Source organism: Macaca mulatta, chromosome 8, assembly GCF_049350105.2.
Source record: "Macaca mulatta isolate MMU2019108-1 chromosome 8, T2T-MMU8v2.0, whole genome shotgun sequence".
Classification (NCBI taxonomy): domain Eukaryota; kingdom Metazoa; phylum Chordata; class Mammalia; order Primates; family Cercopithecidae; genus Macaca; species Macaca mulatta.
The window spans coordinates 2,230,283-2,253,801 of record NC_133413.1 but is presented as its reverse complement, the minus strand read 5'-3'; the positions used below and the strand labels follow the sequence as shown (position 1 = coordinate 2,253,801).

Genomic DNA, 23,519 nt, shown 5'->3' with positions numbered 1-23,519 from the left:
TCCTGGTCACATCTCCCAGGGGACGCAGGAGGAACATGGCCGGCCACTGTGGCGGAGGCTGCCCTGGTCTGAGAGCAGGCATCGCCTTTCCATGCCCCTCTCCTTGGCAACAACATGCCCATCCTTTGGGCTCACCCAGACCACACTGGGGCCGGACGGGCACAGCCTGGCATGATCAGGATTTGGCTTTGTCTTCTGTTTTCTTTTGGTGGGGGAGGCGGTTGCACCTGAATCCACTGGACATTCAGAGACAATAAGGTGTTTATAATAAAAAAGTCAATGGTTGTGCCATGCCATTCCCTTTACACCAGCAAAGTCATGCAGGGCCTCGTTCCTGTGAAATTGCCACTGTTTTAAATTCACACAGCCCTGTGGCTCTGGCATCTGGTCCATTGGATAGGAACTTCGGTGCCCCGTGTGGCCTGGGGCAGCTCTCTGTGCGCTGGCACCTGCTCAGACGCACACACCTCTGGGGTTGGATGGAGTTAAAATTCAGAGGCAGGCTCAGTGGGTCTGAATGAGACTGAGTTTGTAACAACCTTTCTGGGGATGCCAAACTGCTGGTCCCAGAAGCACAGCAATCAGGCCGCACGCTTTGAGGGAAAGTTCTTTCCGGTATTATGTGCCTTCTGGTTGCGTCACAAGCCACCCGTACAACCCGACCCTGAGAGGCTCCGCTCCCTGTGGTCCGTCCTCAATCTCGGGGTGGGGTTCTGACATTTTCTAGGGTCACTCTTTGACTTAAAGCTTAGTTACCCACCAACAACTTCCAGCAGACAGTGGTGCTACTTCGTGCTGTGGACCATTTGGCTTTGATGAGCAAAGCATGTCTTGCCATATCAGCGCTCCTCTCATGCCAGGCCTGTCTCAGGCACCACCCCCTCCCCACACCACTCTTCCCCAGCAAACGTGTCACAGTGTTTTTGTACTAATCCTGAATAGAAGTCGAAAGAAAAGGATGTAGCCAAGCCAGCTATTTCAAAACTCAAAAGGCATAACAAATATTAGAATGAACAATTTTAAGCCAAATATTAGCTATTTCTGGCAGAGCAGAAAGGAACATGTAGCAAGCCTGAATATGCACCTTGGGCTGTGTGTGGGAAGCTTTGGACGAGCGTTTACCTAAAGACAGCGCCTGCCTAGGCTCACCCGAGTCTGCATGATATTACACAGAGTTCATCAGTGGTCCGAATGAATTCCTTTAAAGGTAACAATTAAATAGATACTACAGAGGAGGCAAGGACGTTCACAGGCGACACGACAGCTCAGTGTTTACACAGTTAGCAGCTTCTTTCAAGGCACTCCAAACCTTTCTGTTTCTCCCTTTTAAATGATGATTATAACTTTGTCAGAGTGATGTGTTGATAACTCTTTAAATTTGCTGTGAACTTCAATGGGGTTGATTGGAAAGTGTTAGAGAAGGCACACTTTTTAATGATCCTAATGAAAAGACATGAGATGGCAACTCTGGCTTGCTTGTGCATCCTTTGATATGTAAGAATAATATGTCTCCTTGCGTGTGAAAAAGCCAGGGAAAACAATCAAAACACCTGGCACCATTGCTATGCGAGGCCTAGAGGAGACCTATTTGCATTTGACTGAAAATGTTTGGTCTGAAAAAAAATCGATGTGTATATTATAAAACAACCTATTAAGTAGCATAAATATTATTTAGCTATTTCTCAAAATAGTGAATACTTTAGTCAGCTAAGGAAAAGTATACATGTATGTGTGTAGGCAAATATATAGTATATATAAAATATGTTAACATATATATGTAAACTTACATATATAGTGTATATAAAGTGTATATGTATGTGTGTAGGCAAATATATAATATATATAAAATATATTACCAAGTAAATTTACATATGTTTTATGTATACTATATATTTGCCTACGCACATACTATGTGTATTTTATATATACTATATATTTGTATATATAAAATATATAGTTAATATGTTATATATTATATGTTAATGTTTAACATGTATATATAAGGATACATAAGTAAACCTTCATATACATGTTAATATTTATGTTTATATATCACTACACCTATATATGTTTATATAGGTATATATAAAAACATATAGATGCATACATGATTATAATCATGTATAAATCTAATATATATGAGATGTATATATGAGCTTTTCTGCTCTGCCAGAAATAGCAAATACATATTTATATATTAACATGTGTATATATATTTATATATAAGCACATATAAGCATATATTAACAGGTATATATCTAAGTATATGTAAATATATATGTGGTTTTTCTTTCTCTTTGTCAGGAATAACCAAGTTTAACATCAACTGTATTAATACATCTAGTTCATGGTGTATTTGTTTCACTACCGACTATAAAATACAAATGATAAATTATTTGCAAAATATCCTCTTAATCTCTTCATTGTAATTGTTTACGTGTTTTTATTTCCAGGCACCTCAGATCATTTTCTTCATTTGTGACATTAGCCATAATAGAGATTTCTGTTATTTCTCCTCTTCTAAGATGCTCTGGTGGGACACCCAGTTGCAAAGACACAGCGTTGCCCCGTGCTGCTGTAGCCCCCCTCTTCCTGCCCCCACTCCCCCTTGCAGCCTCCCTACCTCGGTACCACGTTTAAACCAGGGCCGTATCAGCCTCCCTGCCTTGGTGCCACGTTTAAACCAGGCCCGTATCAGCATCCCTACCTCGGTACCACGTTTAAACCAGGGCCGTATCAGCCTCCCTACCTCGGTACCACGTTTAAACCAGGGCCTATTGTCTCAGCCTCCCTGCCTCGGTACCAGGTTTAAACCAGGGCCGTCTCAGCCTCCCTGCCTCGGTATCGTGTTTAAACCAGGCCCGTATCAGCCTCCCTGCCTCGGTATCGTGTTTAAACCAGGCCCGTATCAGCCTCCCTGCCTTGGTACCACGTTTAAACCAGGCCCGTATCAGCCTCCCTGCCTCGGTATCGTGTTTAAACCAGGCCCGTATCAGCCTCCCTGCCTCGGTACCACGTTTAAACCAGGCCTGTATCAGCCTCCCTGCCTCGGTATCGTGTTTAAACCAGGGCCTATTGTCTCTGTCCCCAGGGCGGGAAGTCTTCTGTGTAATGCGTGTGATATGCTGCATACCGATAGGAACTCTTTGACAAGGAAGAAAACAGTGAGGATCTAGGGAACGACGCCCATTAACTTGGTTACAGGGAACAGGGGTTCTCTGAGGATCCACTTACCATATTCTGTTGGCAAAGCCAATAAAACTGCTGGAATTTCTGGGACATGAGAAGCTGGGCACTCCCAACGGCACTCCTGATTTTCCCGAGAACTGTTTAGAACAAAAACAAAAAAACAACAGCTTCAAAACTGGGTCGATTAAACAAAAGCAGAAACATCACACCAAGGGAGCGGGTCCGGCCGGAGAGGAAACTCCGAGGACTTCATCGTGCCGAGTGCGTTCGCCGGTGAGTCGGGCCTCCGCCTGCTCCGTCCCCAGCTCACGAAGGAAATCCAGAGACGACCAGACGTCACCGCGGGGACATTCTCCTTGGGTATTGGGAGAAACTTAGTTTAAAAGGCGGCCTATACCTCAGGGAGTTTTCCTTATTTTGGCATCGAGATTATTTCAGTGCTGCTGTTTGGATGAGCTGGAAGACACAAGAACACGTGTGAGTAAAAGCAACACTGAGTTCTTCCTGTTTTTTGGACTCTGTGACGTGTTAGTGAACTCGGTTAGGTGCGAATTCCTTCATTTTTAGAAAACAAACACATCCATATGTGTTCTCTCATTGGATTTGATTAAATAATTTCTAGTGGACTGTGGGCCGCTATCTCCTGGCAGTGCTGTGAGGTGTGTGTTATGTAGGAAGAGGCTGTGTGGACAGAGGCCACACAAGGAAGGTCGTAGCAGCTAAGACGTGGCTCCTCTCCTGAAGATGGCAAAAGGGTCACGAGTTTCTGAATATGCTCACAGCTACTAAACTCACCAATCCAGGTACCCAGTAAACGTGTAATGCGCACGCTACACTTCTGAAGTGCTGAGTCAGCAGACCACAGTTTAGTGAGGTAGGAAGAATTAATCTACAAATGGTTCCTAATTGCAGTGACTTTATTTGGTTAATCAAATAGTAATTTTTTCTTTTTTTTTGGAGACAGGGTCTCGCTTTATCTCCCAGGCTGGAGTGCAGCGGTGTGACCTTGGCTCACTGCAACTTCCGCCTCCCAGGTTCAAGCAATTTTCCGGCCTCAGCCTCCCCAGCAGCTGGGATTACAGGTGTGCACCACCACGCCTGGCTAATTTTGTATTTTTAGTATAGACAGGGTTTCTCCATGTTGGTCAGGCTGGTCTCGAACTCCCGACCTCAAGTGATCTGCCCATCTCAGCCTCCCAAAGTGCTGGGATTACAGGTGTGAGCTGTTGTGCCCAGCTGTAAGATTTTTAAAAAGAATATACTGTATGTGTGTGTGTTTATTTTTATTTACTTATTTTGAGATGGAGTCTCACTCTGTCACCTAGGCTGCAGTGCAGCGGCGTGATCTTGGCTCATTGCAGCCTTCAACTCCCGAATTCCAGCGATTCTCCTGCCTCAGCCTCCGGAGTAGCTGGGATTACAGGCGCTTGCCACCAAACCCGGCTAATTTTTGTATTTTTAGTACAGACAGAGTTTCACCATGTTGGCCAGGCAGGTCTTGAATTCCTGACCTCCAGTGATCAGCCTGCCTTGGCCTCCCAAAGTGCTGGGATTACAGGCGTGAGCCACCGCACCTGGCTCGTGTGTGTGTGTGTGTGTTTTAGAGACGGTCTTGCTCTGCTACCCAGGCTGGAGTGCAGTGGCAGGTAGCTCACTACACTCTCCAATTCCTTAGCTCAAGCCACCCTTCCATCCTGGCCGCTGAAAGTGCCGGGATTACAGGCGTGAACTACCACGACTGGCCATAATATAATTCTATCAGTGGAAATAATTTAACCAAGAAAAATAGGTGCAGCTACTTTTGCGTTTAGACTAGTCAAAAAAAATACTCTGTTCAAGGAGTCTGTCTCCGAGCCTTCCGAGCTTCCTCATTTCCCTCCTCCCGTGTTCACACCCACTCTTGCGTCTGCTGTCAGCCTGGTCCCCACTTTGTAAATAATAGCTTTGGTAGATCCTAGCTCACCATGATCTTCAAAAGCACACAGGAATCCACTGGAACCCATTTCTTACCAGTGCACCCCGGGCCCATGGATCTCTGCTAGGTTTTATTTACTGGAGCAACAATTCAACGTCATTCCATAGAGCGTGCCCAGTACACGTATGTGGCTTTTCTGTACCCAGGTCAGCACTTGGGGCCAGGCTGCCCACCAGGCAGGGGGCAGATGATATAAGCATCTCCTCGCCTCTCAGTTCACACCAAGTCTCCCCGTCATGGCCTTCAGCACGGGCGCTTCAAGGTGGGGCCGTCTTTCCTGAGCTTGCTCAGGAGGCATCTTCCGCTTCTTCCGGCCAAGCTGATTCTTCCACCTGCTCTTTTTATTCTCCTTGGAGATTCTCTGCAGCGCACAAATCACTAACCTACACGACACACCCTAAAACTGAAAGTGCTGCTGGTTTAACGAGCCCAGCCCTTTCTCCTGCTTTCACTGGAAGGAAAAGAGGGCATTTATCCTGGAGATTTGCCCCCTTGAACGCAGAGGCGAGAGATCCATCCCCACTTACATCTGTGGTTTTACGTACTTCGCGAGGGAATACTGATGTGCTCAAGGTTTTGCCTAGAGACGTGCAGGTGCCTGGAGCTCAGGGGACTTTGCAGACCCACCTGTGCCTCGCCTGGGGATCTTGTGCCAGGCATGGCCTGACTCATGGGGTCTGGGTGGGCCAGAGAGTCCGTTTCTTTCGAGCATTTAGGAGATGCCCCCGCTGGCTCCCAGGGCACACCTGACTGGAAGCCTAGACAGCATTTCCAGAAGTCGAAACCGAGGTCCAGGGAAGTGAACTCAACCCCCGTGGAGGTTCTTCCACAACAGCTCTTTCCCCAAACATTCCTTAACAGTCAGTCCCAGAGACAGTTACTGGTGAGATTCATTCCACACGATCCAGAAACTGGCATCAGAGACCCTGGCATCCTGCCGCCCAAGCTAGGGCGCTGCTTTAGGGAAGAAGAACCACATGTCATGGGCACAAAGGGCCTTAATGTTCATGTAATAAAATGCTATGAGCCAGGCGAAAATGACGTTGCAAAGATCACTTTGATTTGAGAGGGCTTATGACACGCTGTGACCCGGGAGTCGACCACACAGCAGGGTGTGCGGTGTGTCCCTCCTTTTTCAGAACAGGAAGGTCTGGCATTCTGTGCCACATGTTTTGTCCTGGGTGGGATAATGGACTTAAAAACATCCTTTTCTGTCTTGTCTTATTTTTCTAAAGTGAAGATTGTTTTGCTCCCCACAGTTTTATTATGAAGCTTTTCACACATGCAGAAAATGGGGAAGAAAAGTGGAACCCACAGCTCCCTCCCCGTTCCATGGAGACGGCTGTTAGTGTTGTCCTGTGGTATCTCTTCCTGAGCCCTTTACCTGCGACCACCTTGTAGAACCAGGGTCACTGTCACCCCCGCGAAGGTGACAATAGTTCCTGAATATCATCTAATTCTCCATTGCTTCTAGGGTATGAAAAAGATGAAGAAAGCATAACTTTAATAAAAGCAAATAACTCGGATAACACTTTGGCATCATTTCAGTCTTGAAAAGAAGAAAAGAATGGAAGGTTGTCTGTCGGGCATCTTAACACCGGGGCTTCGTGCTGCTCACAAATCCACTTCAAGACAGGCTGCTCTTCCATGGAGCTGATTTGCCAGCCAGGCTGGGAACAGAGAAGGGAGGGGAGGACTGGAGAAGGGAGGCTGGAGCCCCTGCCCATGTGGCCTAGGATGGAGCTGGCAGGGCTCTGAGTTGGGGTGAGGGGAGTGGAGGGGCCGCTGCGGTCGAGATGCAGCTGGAGGCGTTGGGGCTTGAGCGGTTTTTTTTTTTTTTTGAGACAGAGTCTCGCTCTGTCGCCCAGGCTGGAGTGCAGTGGCCGGATCTCAGCTCACTGCAAGCTCCGCCTCCTGGGTTCACACCATTCTCCTGCCTCAGCCTCCCGAGTAGCTGGGACTACAGGTGCCCTTGAGCGGTTTCTTGAAAGGGGTGATGGTGAAAGCCCCTCATCCTTCCTCCGCGCGCCGATGCCCCCAGAATGAACGTGTTCTGCAGCCTTGGTCTCGCTGATGATGAGGGGAGGAATCATCTTTGCTTTTGAAATGTTGAATTTCTATTTCTTTTGTATTCTAAAACCTGGGTAATTAATGAAGATATTTAAAGGGACTATTTTAAGCAAGTGGTTGCTGCAGAAATATATAGAAGTGGATGAATAGATGAATTTATTTTGCCAACTCTATTCTTCCTCAAACTGTAATTAAAGTCTATCAGTTTTTTAAAATTTGAAGTTTAATCCCCAATTTTCACATTTCTCTTAAAGTGGAATTCAACTCAACTGTTAATACAAAGTACTTCAATTTATACTCTTTAACACAACATGAATATATGGGCAATATCTTGGTATTGATTTAATGTAGTGGAGAGTTATTATAAAGGGAATAAATTGAATATTGCTAGGGAGAGATAATGAATGTCAAAGAGTGTAGCTAATGACATGCCTGCTAATGGCAGGAGAATTTTGCTGTTCAGTGACTGAGAATGATCCTATCTGATACCTATAATGTAAATAGCTTTCTATAATTGCAAAGAAGTTGAAGTGAAAATTCAATTTATTCTCTTCCAGTCTCTACTTTCGCCATAGTTTAGACACTTGCAGGAGCTACACTAAGGACTAATTCTCATCCGAATGCAAATTCACAGAGAACCTGCTAGAACCCTTGCCTTTGATGTACAAAGAAATTTGATTAACATACTTGGCTCTTTTATTTTTTCTATCATTCCAATTCTATCTAAATTTGGTATGAAGTAACATAATTTACACTATTCTGGTGTTCTAATATTTGAGATGGATGTTTATAAAATTTGCAGAGAGTCTGAAATGATCATTTGAGTATTTGTAACCTCTGATCCCCTGAGATTCCCTTGTGACTAATTTTGTAGTGGGGTCTGCCTAAGTTATGGCTCCCAGAAATCTCCTTTGAAGACGAGCCTCATCATTTTCATGTTTTTGAGCACATCTATTCTGTGTGTTTTTAATGGATGTATCACAGTTGTACATATTCCTGGGGGCACATGTGATATTTGGACACATGTTTACAATGTGCTATGATCAAATCAGGGTGACAGGGACGTGCATCACCTCAAACATTTATGTGTGTGTGTTGGGAACATTACAATTCTTTTAGCTAGTTTGAAATACACAATACATTATTAACCATGTTTTCTTACTGTACTATTGTATACTAGAACTTATTTCTTCCACCTAACTGTATTTTTGTACCCATTAGTATTAATCAACTTCTCTTCCTCCTCCCTCCTGTTCCCTTCCCAGACTCTGGGAATCTACCAGAGTAGATTGGAGAACCATCCACCTTCATGAGCTCTGCTTTTTTTTTTTTTTTGTCTTTGGGATAATAGCCATTCTAGCTGGGATGAGGTGATATCTCACTGTGGTTTTGATTTGCATTTTCCTGATGGTTAGTGGTGTCGAATCTTTTTATCACATACCTGTTGGCCCCTTGTATGTCTTCTTTTGAGAAATGTCTATTCAGGTCTTTTGCCCATTTTTGAATTGTGTGTGTGTGTGTGTTTTCTGTTGTTTCAGCTCTCTTATATATTCTGGTTCTTAGTCCCTTGTCAGATGTGCAGTTTGCCGACATTTTCTCCCATTCTGTGAGTTGTCTTTTTACTTTGCTGACTGTTTACTTCTCCTGTGCTGACAAGCATCTATGCCTTTTTATGGTCCGATTTCCCCATGGCCATTTAGTTGGGTTGTGTGGTGACATCTTCACAGGTGCTTAGCAGAGGCCTGGTCAGTGGGTTGATTCTCTTAGTTGGATCCGCATAATGGACACAGTCCATGACCTGCATCTCCCAGGAGATCTGGAAGCAGTGGATGTTCCGTTAAGCTGTGTGATACATTGACCCCTAAGGCTGGTAGCTGCCAATATGTGCACAGGCATCTGCTGTGCTCAGAACATCATCAGTATTTCTGATTCCTCCATCTTCTCTGTTGGTCTGAGACCGCCTGGGTCAACCATGGACACAGGCACAGTTTCTCTGTGGCCATGTCCTCCTCATCCCCTGCACGGAGCATGTGTTCTTCTCGTTCTCAGAGTTGCTCTGGGCTCTTTGTCATCTGCTGACCTCTGTGTGAGTGCCGACTGCTCGGGTGCTTCTTCCCATCCAGACCGTTGTGTCTCAGATGGAAGATGGCCCAGGAGATACAACGCCACACATCTGACCCCAGCTCTTGTGTTAATATGACTTGTGGTCATTCTGGCTGTAAAAGGAGACCTTAGTGAGCAAATCCCTATGTGCCTCCCAGCATTAGTGTTTGCCTGGAATGTGGCATCTGACCTGGTGAACACATAGATTATTTGTTACTTTGGGAGGAGTTGCTTGGGGCAAGGAAGTTTCCGATACCGCTTGAAAAGATCTGTACATGTGCTCCCTTGGTGAGTTCTTGATGAGAGTTGCATCTCAATGGAATTATTCAATAAAGTCTTAGCTTGGGAAGGATTCCTTTTGTTTTAGCAAATGTGCAAATTTTTGATTTTTCCTTTATGTATTTACCTATTTTGTTTAACATAATTAATACAAAAATCTTAAAACATTAGTAATGATTTACAATGTCTTGAGAGTACTTTTATTAACAAGAGGAGGCCTGCATTAATGTGACTTCATGCAGACCAGCATTTCTTTGGGTTCACAATAGTTTTATTAACCATAGAATTAATCTAGATTCATTCAATCAGTTCAGGGAACTGTGTTATGAAATTATATTTTGGGCAAAAATTACTTCATATAATGGAAATTTCAATATTCAGAGATCAGAGTTTGTCTCATAAGCCATTTAATTTAATCTTTATTTTAAAAAGTGCCATAACCAATAACCCTGTATCTGCTCCTAAAATTAGGACTAGAAATTAAGGTTATCATCTTACCTTTTAAACATTTAGGGAATTATCTGAGCTTGATTAATATTGTGCTAGTTTTATGGACAAAGTACATAGATGAGAGGCATAACAAGTGTTTTGACATCTTTGTCCACAAAAAGATGAAGGTATCTGGGCAATTTAAGAAAAGAAATTAAGAAAATCACAAAAAGTATCAAGTTCATCCATTCTCTGTTCCTTGTGTTCAAAGTTTATAGCAATGCAGTTACATTTTCTGATTAAAAATTAGCTGGGCATAGGGGCGCTCAGCTGTAATCCCAGCTACTCAGGAGGCTGAAGCAGGAGAACTGCTTGAACCCAGGAGGCGGAAGTTGCAGTGAGCCGAGATTGCACCACTGCGCTCCAGCCTGGGCGATGGAGTGAGACTTTGTCTTAAAAAAAAAAAAAAATAGTAGAGCAAAGACAAGCACAATCAGGATCATTTCAGTGGATGTCTATAGAATGCGAAGTGTATAAGCTACTTCCAGCCTCCGAAACTGAGGACGGCTGGGTGATTCTCTGGGATTCTAGGTGTTCTGCTTTTATAAATGTGTGAGCAGGAGTGTGGCATCCTGTTCACTAAGACGGCCCATCCTCCTGCTTCCCTTTCTTCCCATTCCTATTTGCATGGCACTCTGTGCCAGGCGATGTGTGAGGCACTATCTGTGGATGATAAATGTTAAATGTGACTACTGCATTGAAGGAGACTAAAATCTCAAATGAAGGCAGAGGGTGGAGCTTTAGGGAAGTTTCATCCTTTGAGGAACACCTGTCCCCCAGGGCATGGGGCATGGCCCCGACAGAGAGGGCTCTGAGAGGTCAGGTAGCGCACACCCTCCCCGCAAGCCGGGTGAAGGGCAGTGCTGACGTGAAGATCTTCCTCCAGAGGAAGGAGACAAAGGGGCCTCTGCTCCCCAGTTCTCTGCCTCTGCGTGGACTCTTGAATCTCCTTTTCTATCATCCCCATCCACCTCCTTGGCCAAATCCAACTGCGCGTCAAGGCCCAGCACGGTGCCACCTTCTCCGGGAAGCCTTCTCAGAATCTTCCCAGGTGAAAGCGTTGCTGAGACCCCTGAGTTTTTAAGGTACTTTATCTGCACCTCTCTTGTGACACTAAACAGTTTCCACTTCCTGTAAATAGTTTTTCCCTGGTCTGTCTGCTCCCACTGTCAGGTGACTGGTTAGGTCCTTTGCCATGTCTTACTCATTGTTTCATCATTTTTGTCTGTCGGAGAGTGGCTTGCTCCATCATAAGAAATCAGTAAATATCTGTTGAATGCAGACATCACTGAGCTGAGAGAGTCCAGAGGAGGATCCTGGAGGCTCCAAAAGGTAAAAAACAAAACAAAACAAAAAAACCCTACAACAAAACCAAACATGTGTTTAAGGAAATACAATTTGGAGGCAGCAAAAATTAACTTTCCACCCTACCTTATTGAAGAAAAATAGTTTTTCAGATGCCTAATAATAAGGTAAGTGAAATTTAAATACTAGGTATCCTGGCTGGGCGTGGTTGGTTCATACCTGTAATCCCAGCACTTTGTAAGGCCAAGGTGGGCAGATCACTTGAGGCCAGGAGTTCAAGACCATCCTGGCCAACATGGTGAAACTCTATCTCTACTAAAAATACAAAATTAGCCAGGTATGGTGGCACGTGCCTGTAATCCCAGCTACTTGGGAGGCTGAGGCAGGAGAATCACTTGAACTCAGGAGGTGGAGGTTGTAGTAAGCCGAGATCATGCCATTGCACTCCAGCCTGGGAGAAAGACCAAGACTCCCTTTCAAAAAAAAAAAAAAAAATTACTATATATCCTAAGATTTTGGAATCTTACTGTTGATCTGGGTCCCTATATGTCATCAAATTCAATTTTGCATGTAGTACTTTTATGGCATAATTTATAGAATTTTCTGGAATGCCTCTAGTGACAGAAAACCAGGACTTACTGCGACAGGGCCTCAGCACTAAAGCCCTTTAATTGTAAGGACTTTCATTCTTGGTTTGAGAAATAATTTGCCTCCTTACAGCTCCCGCCACTTATTTTCCAGTGGCTAATGCGGGAGAACCTTGGCCTCAGCTTCGCGGCTGAGGGACTCTGTGGGCCATGTGTGGGTCACAGCGGTGGAGGGTCAGGGATGGGACACAACCTTGTCTGAAACAGCAGGAGAAAGCAGGGGATGCACATCCAGCGTGGAAGCAGGCAGTGGAGGGGGTGCTTCCTGTAAGGGAACATCTGGACACCTTCGGACCACGGGTTAGAAAGGCGGAGCCTTCAACGTCAGAGGGTTGTGACTCCCAGTCCCAAGTCATTGCTGCTATTCTGTGATTTGGGGCAAGATCTTAATCTCTCAGAGCCCCAGTTTACCTGTAGAATGCTGGCACTACTACCCGCCTAGTCCGTGGGGATGAGCATCAGTGAGGTCTGCAGTGCATTCAGCCTAGAACCTGACCTGTCGTATGTGTTCAGGGAGAACTGGTCTAGATATTGTTCCTTTATTTTTTTGAGACAGGGTGTTGTTCTGGAGTGGTGGCGGGATATTGGCCACTGCAACCTCCACTTTTGGGGCTCAGGCAATCAATCCTCCCACCTTAGCCTCCTGAGTAGCTGAGACGACAGGCATGTGCCACCACACCAGGCTACTTTTAAAAATGTTATTTTTTTGGTAGAGACAAGGTTTCACTGTGTTGTCCAGGCTGGTCTAAAACTCCTAGGCTCAAGCAGTCCTCCTGCCTCAGACTCCCAGAGTGCTGGGATTATAGGTGTGAGCCACTGCGCCCAGCTGAGGATTCCAATTTTTTTTTTTTTTTTTTGAGACGGAGTCTCGCTCTGTCGCCCAGGCTGGAGTGCAGTGGCAGGATCTCGGCTCACTGCAAGCTCTGCCTCCTGGGTTCACGCCATTGTCCTGCCTCAGCCTCCCAAGTAGCCGGGACTACAGCTGCCTCCATGCCTGGCTAACTTTTTGTATTTTTAGTAGAGACGGGGTTTCACCGTGTTAGCCAGGATGGTTTCGATCTCCTGACCTCGTGATCCGTCCGCCTCGGCCTCCCAAAGTGCTGGGATTACAGGCGTGAGCCACAGAACCCAGCCGATTCTATTTTTTTTTAAAGGTATCTTTTCAAAAATGATAATCCTTGAAGAAACTAAATTGAAAGTACACACTAAACGTGGAAAATGACAGGGAATGTAGTCTCTGTGTTATAAACACAGTAATGGCTAATGTCTCAATGTCTTACACCTTCTAAAGAAGAACAGAACTTTCTGAATGTGTCCTGAATGGGATACACTCAAATGATAATAAGATACAATTTTATAGGCATTTTATGGGCTAAGCCCTGACGAACATGACCTCTTTGTAAACTTTTCCCTCTCTCCTCCTCCTCAAAAGTGTTCTTTTGAGGAACCACATGCTGCAGAAAACACACCTTGATTGAGTGACACGCAGGTCTCACCACCTGCTCTCATCCTGGAAGGAAGGTACCCCAGCCCGACGCTGCCCCGTCAGCACGCACCAAACCAGAGCTGGCACTTTAACTCGAATTTGGCATCAACTTAGGCAATACAGTTTTTCTGTGTTGTATCTTTGTGCTAAAGATTACAAACCCCTTTTATAATTAAGACAGTTTTGCCAAGTTGAGGCATATACCAACAAGGGGGAAGGTGCTGCAGAAAATGAGTGATTTTTAGATGTCAAAATCGTGAGCAGTCACTCTGTTCAATGTACCCTAACCATGAGAAATGCGAACGCCACGGGAACGATCGGAACACGGCTACACTGACTTGCGCCAGCCCCCTGCAGCCGTGGGTGCTGCGGGGACTGGGTCACGTGGAAGGCTTTCCCACAGCAACATCTCCTCCCCAACACTCAGTGTCCAGCGTCACCTCCTGTAAAGGATACGTGGAATTTGATGATTAAGAGACAAATGTGGAAGAACAGGATTAGTCAATTAAAGGCAATCTCTTTCTTTCTTCCTAGGTTCAGACCTTAAGTTATAACAATAAAAAATCAGCACGTCAATGATGTTCTCAGACTGCTGAGGCTCCAAGGCCGTTGTTCTCTGTAAGTCCCGGTCAATGTAGTTTCACTGTTGTACTTCTATTTCTAGGATTAGTGAATGCCCTGTTAACACAGCCATCTAGAAATGGAATGTCAGGGACAAATTTCCAAGGATCTCAGCTATCCTTTTGAAGTTCAGAATTTATAGTGATCATGTCAATGTACAAATAAATTCGAAGAAAAAGAAAAACACTTTAGAAAGAACATAATTTGTCAAGACATTCAGAAATAGCTTTGTGAAACTGTACTGTGTTCAACATAAGCACTAGTTGTAGGTACTGTGCAATTATGTAATCTATAAACAAAGACAGGTAGTATTAGCTTAGAAGTCAAATACAGCAATTTATAATGGGAGCTGCTTCTGAACTCTTTTTTTTTTTTTTTTTGAGACAGAGTCTCACTCTGTTGCCCAGGCTGGAGTGCAGTGGCTGGATCTCAGCTCACTGCAAGCTCCACCTCCCGGGTTTACGCCATTCTCCTGCCTCAGCCTCCCGAGTAGCTGGGACTACGCCACCTCGCCCGGCTAGTTTTTTTTGTATTTTTTAGTAGAGAAAGGGTTTCACTGTGTTAGCCAGGATGATCTCGATCTCCTGACCTTGTGATCTGCCCGTCTCGGCCTCCCAAAGTGCTGGGATTACAGGCTTGAGCCACAGCGCCCGGCCCTTTTTTTTTCTAAGACAGTGTCTCACTCTGTTGCCCAGGCTGGAATGCAACGGCACGATCTTGGCTCACTGCAACTTCCGCCTCCCAGGTTCAAGTGATTCCCCTGCCTCAGCCTCCCAAGTAGCTGGGATTATAGGTGCCCACCACCACACCTGGCTAATTTGTATTTTTAGTAGAGACGGGGTTTTACCATGTTGGCCAGGCTGGTCTCGAATTCCTGACCTCAGGTGATTTGCCCACCTCAGCCTCCCAAAGTGCTGGGATTACAGGTGTGAGCCACCGCGCCTGGTCTGAACCGTCTTGATGGTAGGTTTCTCTAGAGAAATGGGAGGAAGGTGGAGAATAAGGGGCTGTCCCCTTCCACGTGGAGAGGCAGAGGCACAGCTGAGCCCCAAAGGGGCTGGGACAGATCTGCCTGGTGACACCTGGTAGAGGAACGACGTGGCCTTCCCGTCCCACCCAGGTGAGGAGACCTTTGGGTACGTCATCACATCGTTAACTAACTTAATCTTTTACTTACCTTCGGCATAATGCCAAGGCATTTTCTTGTAAAGCATGAGCTGGTAACAATACTAGAAAATAATACGAATGCTCCCAATGAAGTTTTTGCCAAAATCCAAGAGAACTGCTAGGTGGACTGTGAGATCACCTGTGCTCCCAAGGAAACTGTCAGCACAGTTGATCTTCTATTCAACTTACCTGATGAACAGAACACACACTTTTCCACCGATATCTTAGTGGCTGCTTCTCTTTTCATGTAATTTATATCTTTTCTTAGAATTGAGGGGGATATACTAGAAAGCACGTTTATTTTCATTCACTTGAATACCAAAGGAAGGAACTTTTCTCCATTAATGCTGTGATGTGCATGTTTGCATGACTGAGAAATGGTGTCTAAGAGGCCCCAGGGAAGCCTGAGCTCTTACTTTCCTCCGAGAGATCGTTCTCCTCCGCCTCTCGCTCCATCTCTTTGCACCAGCCTTCCATCCTCTTCGTCTCCGTGTGCAACAGCTTCAAAAACCAGGACCCATCCCTGCGGCACGGAGACACCCTCCCAGTCTCTACTGTGTCGATGGCGGGCTCCAGCCACGGGTCCGGAGGGGGCAGGGTGGAGGTGTCCACTTGGGTCCGATAGTCTTCTCGATAGCTGAAGAGCCCCTGGGTCCGTACAGTTCTCACCGCGCCATACTGGGTGGGGGTGCTGGGCTCGGAGTGCCGCTGGAAGGATGAGCCGAACTGGAGGCCTTTGTCCTCCATGGTGATGTGGCCTGGGAACCCCTCCAGCTCCAGGTCAGCTTGGACGGCAGCCGTGACGCTGTTAGAACGTTTAAAACGGCCGTGTCTGCAAAAGGAGGGAAGGAAGAGAGAGGGTAGCCTTTCTGAGAGGACTTGGTGCAACAGAATCCTACATGTGGCCTGTCAGGAGCACACCTGAGCGCGGCAGCATAGCAGCTCAAGGGTGGGTGGTGGTTTGTCTGTGAAATGTGCTGGTGTTTGTCTATGGAAGAACATTTGGTTTTGCAAATCGTTAAACTTTAACATCTGCCTAAGTCTCAGGCCCTAAAAAACGCCCACTTGGGATTTAAGTTTATTGAATGATACAATGAGAGTTAATGTGTTTCATGAAACCGCTATTAGCAAACGGCTACCTCCCTTTCAGAAATATGCTACAAGCTTATACAGCCGAGGTCGTGGGTTCTTCTATGTAAACAATACCCACATCATACTGAGTTTTAGTGGCTTCCAAATTGTGTTTCAGGGCCTGAGCCACTTCTGTCTGAATAACTTAATATGTCCCCATTAACCCCTATATGCAAAATAAGGACTCCAAATTCTGACTTTGGTGTTTGAAAAACATTTTCACTGTCTGTATTTTAATGTCATCCTTTTCCACATGGCTGATCACTGAAATAGTCGGCAGGAAGGGGCTTATAGTTGGAGACCAGCATGCTGGGTGAGAACGCTGTGAGCGTGTGTGTGCACGTGTGTGTCCTCTGTATCTCTGTGTTTGGGATATGTGTACATATGTGCATCTGTAGTGTGTGCCTGTGTGGTGTGTGTCTCTGTGTCTACATAGCCCCAGCTACTGCAGCCATCCCCGTGGCTCTGCAGGCTGAACCCACAGAAGCACAGAGCTGGTTAGTAATGTTGCCACGTGTTCCCTTTGCGGGAGGGACACTGAGTCACAGAGCAGGATGGAAGGCAGCCTGCCCGGCTCCCCGGTGCAGAATATGGCCAGGTTCTAGGAGGTCTACTTGGAAACTGGGGAAGCCATGAGCTGGGGTCAGAATCTCTTTGTAATCAAAAATCTCCAGAGGGTGGGTGCTAAAATGCTCCCTGATGAGGGAGGCCACCCAACACTGTCCCTATCAGAGGCTGGCTGAGCCCTCACAATGTAATAGTCTCATCAAAATTTGTTTTTATGAAATAGACAATACATGCTATTTTAAATATAAACTAAAATGATCATCCTGCCTCGTTGCAAAAATAACACTAATGGACATCACTTTATGTTTCCAGGTAGTATTTTTGAAGTGAAACAACTTCACTTTATACGAAGGTCTTGAATGTGCTTTGCTGTCTTTCTATCATTTCACGTTTAACATGACAAGGTGTGAAGCCTGTATTGGTGTCACCCTCAGCCCGTCCTTTTTTTTTTTTGAGACAGAGTCTGGCTCTGTGGCCCAGGCTGGAGTGAGTGGCGCCATCTTGGCTCCCTGCAAGCTCCGCCCCCTGGGTTCACGCCATTCTCCTGCCTCAGCCTCCCGAGTAGCTGGGACCACAGGCGCCGCCACCTCGCCCGGCTAGTTTTTTGTATTTTTAGTAGAGACGGGGTTTCACCGTGTTAGCCAGGATGGTCTCTATCTCCTCACCTCATGATCTGCCCACCTCGGCCTCCCAAAGTGTTGGGATTACAGGCGTGAGCCACCGTGCCCAGCCTCAGCCCATCCTTCTTTCCTTTGGATCAAGGACTGTGACTTTCAGGCAGTCAGCTGCTCTGCTTTCAGAGGTGACAAATTACTTTGGAAAGAATTACTCCCTTGCCTCTTGCAAAAACAAGACATAGGCAGGTGTTAACTCATACTTGGGGGCTATCAATGGAAAAGTATAAACGTATGGCCCTGTTTCCACAAGCACAGGCATGACTGAGGGCCAGCAGGACCTAGGAGCTTCCATCAGGCATTTGACAAAGAGCTCTCCCTCGGGGGTGACTGCGTGTCAGAAGGGGCTGAGTTACCGCTTCTCATCTTCCACTTGCACCCCGACGGAGTGGTATTCCCGCAGACCACGGCTCTCCGTGTCAGAATCTGTGGCCGTTTCCACCTAATTCAACAGAGAACATCTTATTTTAGAACAGAAACATGGGGCCTGCGCAAGGGACTATTTTGTTGTTGTTGCTGATTTGCTGTAATTAATTACGTATTTGTTTAATTAATGCAGAGATACACTTGACCCAGTAGAATCACAGAGAGGGAAATGCATTCACATCAGAGTAATTACATCGCTCCTGCGTCTCATCACATTTTACATAACTACCTGAACTCAGAGCTGCACTTTGGTCTTTTAAATGTATGCAAATAAAACTGCTTAGTTCAGCTCAGGCAAAAAATAGGTTTTGTTGAACTGCATTATTACAGGACTTAAAAGCTCTTATCACGCCCTACGGTGATGAAAGTACAGCATGAACCAAACATAGCTAATGGCAACAAATAAGCAATTTAATAGAATTATACTGATGGCTGCAGCCACATACAGGGAGACACAGAAAGGAATTTAAGCATTGATCAGAAACAGAGGCAAACTCTCCACCTTGACCTCCATAGAGCTGTCTCACATCTGCTAAGAGGATGGCCAGCAGGGTGATGTCAGATCAGAACAGAAATCATATATTCCACAGAGAATTCTTACTGTGGCTATATTATTTGCCAAAAAGTCCCCACAAACCCACCAAACATTTCAATGATCATCAACTATGCAAAGTTATCCCACAAGGGAATTCTAGTACAGTACAGTTTCTTAAAAACAAAAAACCCCTAAGTCTCAGTAGGAAAACTCTGAAACCAAACGTTAGTTAAGCCATTGATGAGATTCCAGGCACTGAGTCATTCCTCCTTCCAGAAAAATATTACCTATGGTAGCAAAAGGGCTTTTGATCCCTCTCTGAAATGTCACAGCTAAGTTATAAAACATCTCTCTTTTCCTAAACATATTACTGATCACTACAAGGAAAAGGTGCAAAGCATTAAATAATTATGACCGTGTTCTCTGGGAGTCAAGAGAGGAGCTGCACATTGACATTTGAGTTGCAGTTTGTGACTGTCCTAAGGTTAAGCCTGTGTCAACAAGGACTGGCTCAGATTTGTGGCTAAGAGAAGTAATCATGGTAACAGGGAAGACTTACTTGGCGCGTACCCTGTCCCAGGCACTATGCTGAGGTTCCAGCGTTACCACGTGTAATCCATACAATAACCCCAAGCATGTTTCCAGCCCCAGGAGAGAATTGGGGGATCAGAGGAGTTGGGGGGGGTGACTTGCTCAGGAGTGCCCAGCTGGTTGGGGGCAGGGCCAGGGCTCTTGCCCAGATCTCTCTGACCCCAGAGCCGTGTGTGGCATGGAAGAAAGCATATGAGAAAACCCTGGAGCTCTTGGCCGGCCATGGAGCCAGGGGAATGGACAGAGACGTCCACTTTCATTGGGTGTAATTCTGAAGACAGGTGCAGAATCCGTCCCTAGACTGGGATGCGTGTTCTGATAGCTGAGTGAGACGGGCTACAGGAGGAAGAACATTCCTGAGTGAAGATCCTGGCCTTCCTGTCAGAATTGACCATTCCCCTTTCTAGTTTTAAGTGGGTCACGGCTTTATTAAACCTTACCTTGCTCGACATAAACATTATTACACAAAAGGATTGTAATACAAGGAATAGATTTAAAATTCCACGTCTGTACCTATGGAGCTGCCTCGTGTTTTACCTGCAAAGGATCCCATTTGATGAATACAACCTAGTGCATTTAATGAGCCTTCAGTGGAGGGAAATCTGGTTGTTTCTAGTTTTCTGCCATTATAAATGATGCTGCTACAAATACATGTCTGTACTTGTGTGTGTGTGAAAACTTCTGTGAATGTATCCACCGGATGGGAGGTCTGGGTCAGAGGCATTTGCACTTTTTAATTTTGGTAGATATTGTCAAATCTGATATGAGTGAAATAAATTCCAATGGATACTTTTAAAGTTTTTATCATAAAAATGTGGAGAATATTTGTCTCACTTATTCTATTTCTAGGAATCCAGCCTAAACAAAGGATCTTAAATTCTGACCAATGTGTGAGGTGTTCATTGCAGCATTATTTATAAGGTAGCACCTGGGGAGAATGAGGGGGATACAGTGGGATAGGAATGTGCAGTAAGTCATGATTTACTCGTGACATGGAATACCACACAGCCGTGAAAACGATGGAGCTGGGCATGGTGGCTCATGCCTGTAATCCCAGTGCTTTGGGAGGCTGTGGCGGGAGGATCACTTGAGCCTAGGAGTTTGAGACCAGCCTAGGCAACATGTCAAGACCCCATCTCTACAAAAAACAAAACAAAACAAATTAGCTGAGTGGCAGCACCTGTGGGACAAGCTACTCCAGAGGCTGAGGCAGGAGGATCACTGGAGCCCAGGATGTTGAGGCTACAGTTAGCTGTGAATGCACCACTGAACTCCATTCTGGGCAATAGAGTGAGACCCTGTCTCTAAAAAATAAAGATGGTTATAAAGATAACCTCAAGAATGCTTATAATACAGACTTTAAAGGACACAGATTAACAGGTGCCATGGACAACAGAATTACCAGGTGCATGCACACACGTAGAAACACCCATACTCACAGGCAAGTACGTGTACCATGGAAGAGACGAAAAACACACAAAAAAGTAAAAGCTTTTTTGGTCGGGCGCGGTGGCTCAAGCCTGTAATCCCAGCACTTTGGGAGGCCGAGACGGGCGGATCACGAGGTCAGGATATCGAGACCATCCTGGCTAACACGGTGAAACCCCGTCTCTACTAAAAATACAAGAAAATTAGCTGGGCGAGGTGGCGGGCGCCTGTAGTCCCAGCTACTCGGGAGGCTGAGGCAGGAGAATGGCGTGAACCCGGGGAGGCGGAGCTTGCAGTGAGCCGAGATCGCGCCACTGCACTCCAGCCTGGGGCACAGAGCAAGACTCCGTCTCAAAAAAAAAAAAAAAAAAAAAAGTAAAAGCTTTTCCTTCCTTTCTCTGTCTCCAAATTTCCTCTAATATATTTTTGTTATTTTTATAGTGAATTTGAAAAATACAGCTTTTGGAACTGGTCAGATTCTGCTACTTGCTGGCCATGCAATTTAGGAAAGTCTTTTAAATTTTGTTGAATCTTTGCTTCCTTGTCTCAAAGAGGGGACATCCAATGCCTCAGTTAACTGATGTAAAACTCTCAGCATGAGGCCTGACTCAAGTAGGTTCGTCCACAGCAAGTGCGAATTCCCTGTTCTCTCATCCCAGCTTTAAGGATGGTCAGGTGAATAGTGGTATGCATATTACATTAAAATTACATTAAAGGTGCACGCATATGATGAACCATGCAGATTTTATCGTGGCTGTCTCATGAAATCTTTCTAAGGAAAATGAAGTTCAGCATTGCTGGAAGGTAAAGTCTGAGGGAGACATGGTAAAATCATACTTGGCCAGGAGGAGTTAAGTATCAATTTCAGAAATCCTGGGCATAGAGAGGCTTCCTGTGAGACAGAAAAGCAAATCTGGGACAAAGAAAATAAATTATTTTGTACAGTGGAAAGGCAATTCAAGAGTCTTTTCCAAAGGAAATGCTGGCTAGAAGTAGGTTTAAAAAGTTTTGAGGCCAGGCACACGGGTTCACACCTGTAACCTTGGTGCTCTGCAAGGCTGAGGGGGAGGATCACTGGAGCCCAGGAGTTTGAGGCTGGAGTGACCTATGATTGCACCACTGTACTCCAGCTTGGGCAACACAGCAAGCCCTCATCTCTTACAGTTTTGAAAAATACATGGGTGCAAGAAAAAAGATGAATGAGCAAAATCACTGTCCCGCCTCCCATGCAGTCCCAGGCTAGCAGCAGCGTCAAAGCCAACCAGCCGCTTCTGAGCCAGCTTCTGCAGGGACGCTGAGAAAATGACTGTGGGCAGGGCTGGCAGCAGGAACCGCTCACTAGTAATATCGGGCCAGGGTGCCAACCTGTAATCTCTGCTCTCCCGACAAGCTCATTTTCTGCTCTTTCTTCCAAACCTCACACACAGCAGGGCAGGTGCCCTCGATTTGATGCAAACTCCTCTTTCCCTCTGAGACGTGCTCTCCCTCCAAGAGTTAGGGGTGAGTGGCCAGCCCCGCCTGTGAGGCTTTGAGCTCCAGGGCAGCCGTGAGGAAGAGCAGCTGACTGTGTGTCTGGAGAATCGGGCAGACACCAGTCAGCGTCTTTTCCAGGTTGCCTCTGCCCTCTCACAACCTGGTGAGATCACAGAATAGAGACTGATCTCATTGGCCGGGCGCGGTGGCTCACACCTGTAATCCCAGCACTTTGGGAGGCCGAGACAGGTGGATCAGCTGAGGTCAGGAGTTCGAGACCAGCCTAGCTAACATAGTGAAACCCTATCTCTACTAAAAACACAAAAATTAGCCAGGCATGGTGGCACATGCCTGTAATCCCAGCTACTTGGGAGGCTGAGGCAGGAGAATCACTTGAACTCAGGAGGCGGAGGCTGCAGTGAGGCGAGATCAGGCCACAGCACTTCAGCCTGGGCAACAGAGTAAGACTCCATCTCAAAAAAAAAAAAAAAAAATTAAAAAACAACAACAAAACTGATCTCATTTCTAAAGGTGGGGCTCGTAAGGCACCAGGGACAGAAGGATCCTGACTGTTAGACCAGGCCTCCACCTCACCTAACTGCAATATCTGGGAGCTGTAAACATTTCCCACAGAGTTCCCCAAACACACACATGCACACAAAAGAAAATGGAAAACTTAGCAGGAGAGACAAACCGCAAAGGATAAAAATGAAAGTGAAAACACAAATGGTCCAATTGGAAGAAAAGCAAGGTCAGGCCAGACCGGGTCAGAGGACCTCTCCGAGGTGGCTCAGCCATGCCCACAAGCTCTCCTCCTTATCCTAGGACTGGCCTATGAGTGCCAAGACTGGGGCCCATTCTCTCCTACGGGCATCTAGCCTGCAAATTTGGAGCTCTGATGAGACCTGTCTGTGTGTCCTGCTGTAAGGGCCAGACTCACACGGCCATGTCCAGACATCTGAGGAACAGGGGACTTGCCACTGGCCTCTGCTCCAAGCTGGGCAGGGAGGGAGGATGGGGGCCATAGGTGGTGTGAGCTGAGGACCCTCACTCACTGGGGATCATGTTAGACACAGCCCAGTAATTATAATGAGAATCCTGAATTCAAACCCTGGTAGTAAAAGGTCATGCAATGCACTGTGAACAAGGGAGCTGCCTTGTGGGACGGGACCCCCCTGGAGCTGTCTTTCTGCGAGCCAGCGGGCCACAGAGGGCGTGAGGTACACAGAAGATGTGTTCAGTAGCATGGACACTGTTCATTTGTAGGAATGACATTTGCAGAACACAGATTCTCCTGCTATCTGCACTCAGACAAAACTGTGCCCAAAGTTTCCCAGAAGCCAGTCCCGTTGGATGCTGGTTG

At 46.0% G+C, this 23,519-nt stretch overlaps 1 protein-coding gene across 1 annotated transcript in view; it reads right to left on the bottom strand.

Moving 5' to 3' along the window:
- DLGAP2 (DLG associated protein 2) overlaps nt 1–23,519 on the bottom strand; it is a 196,421-nt gene that overhangs the window by 6,944 nt on the left and 165,958 nt on the right. The window contains exons 8-10 of the mRNA XM_028852306.2: nt 18,060–18,145; nt 15,748–16,163; nt 3,235–3,326 (exon numbers count right to left, since the gene is read on the bottom strand). Of these exons, the coding sequence (XP_028708139.2) occupies nt 3,235–3,326; nt 15,748–16,163; nt 18,060–18,145 (594 nt within the window). The remainder of the gene's footprint in view (nt 1–3,234; nt 3,327–15,747; nt 16,164–18,059; nt 18,146–23,519) is intronic.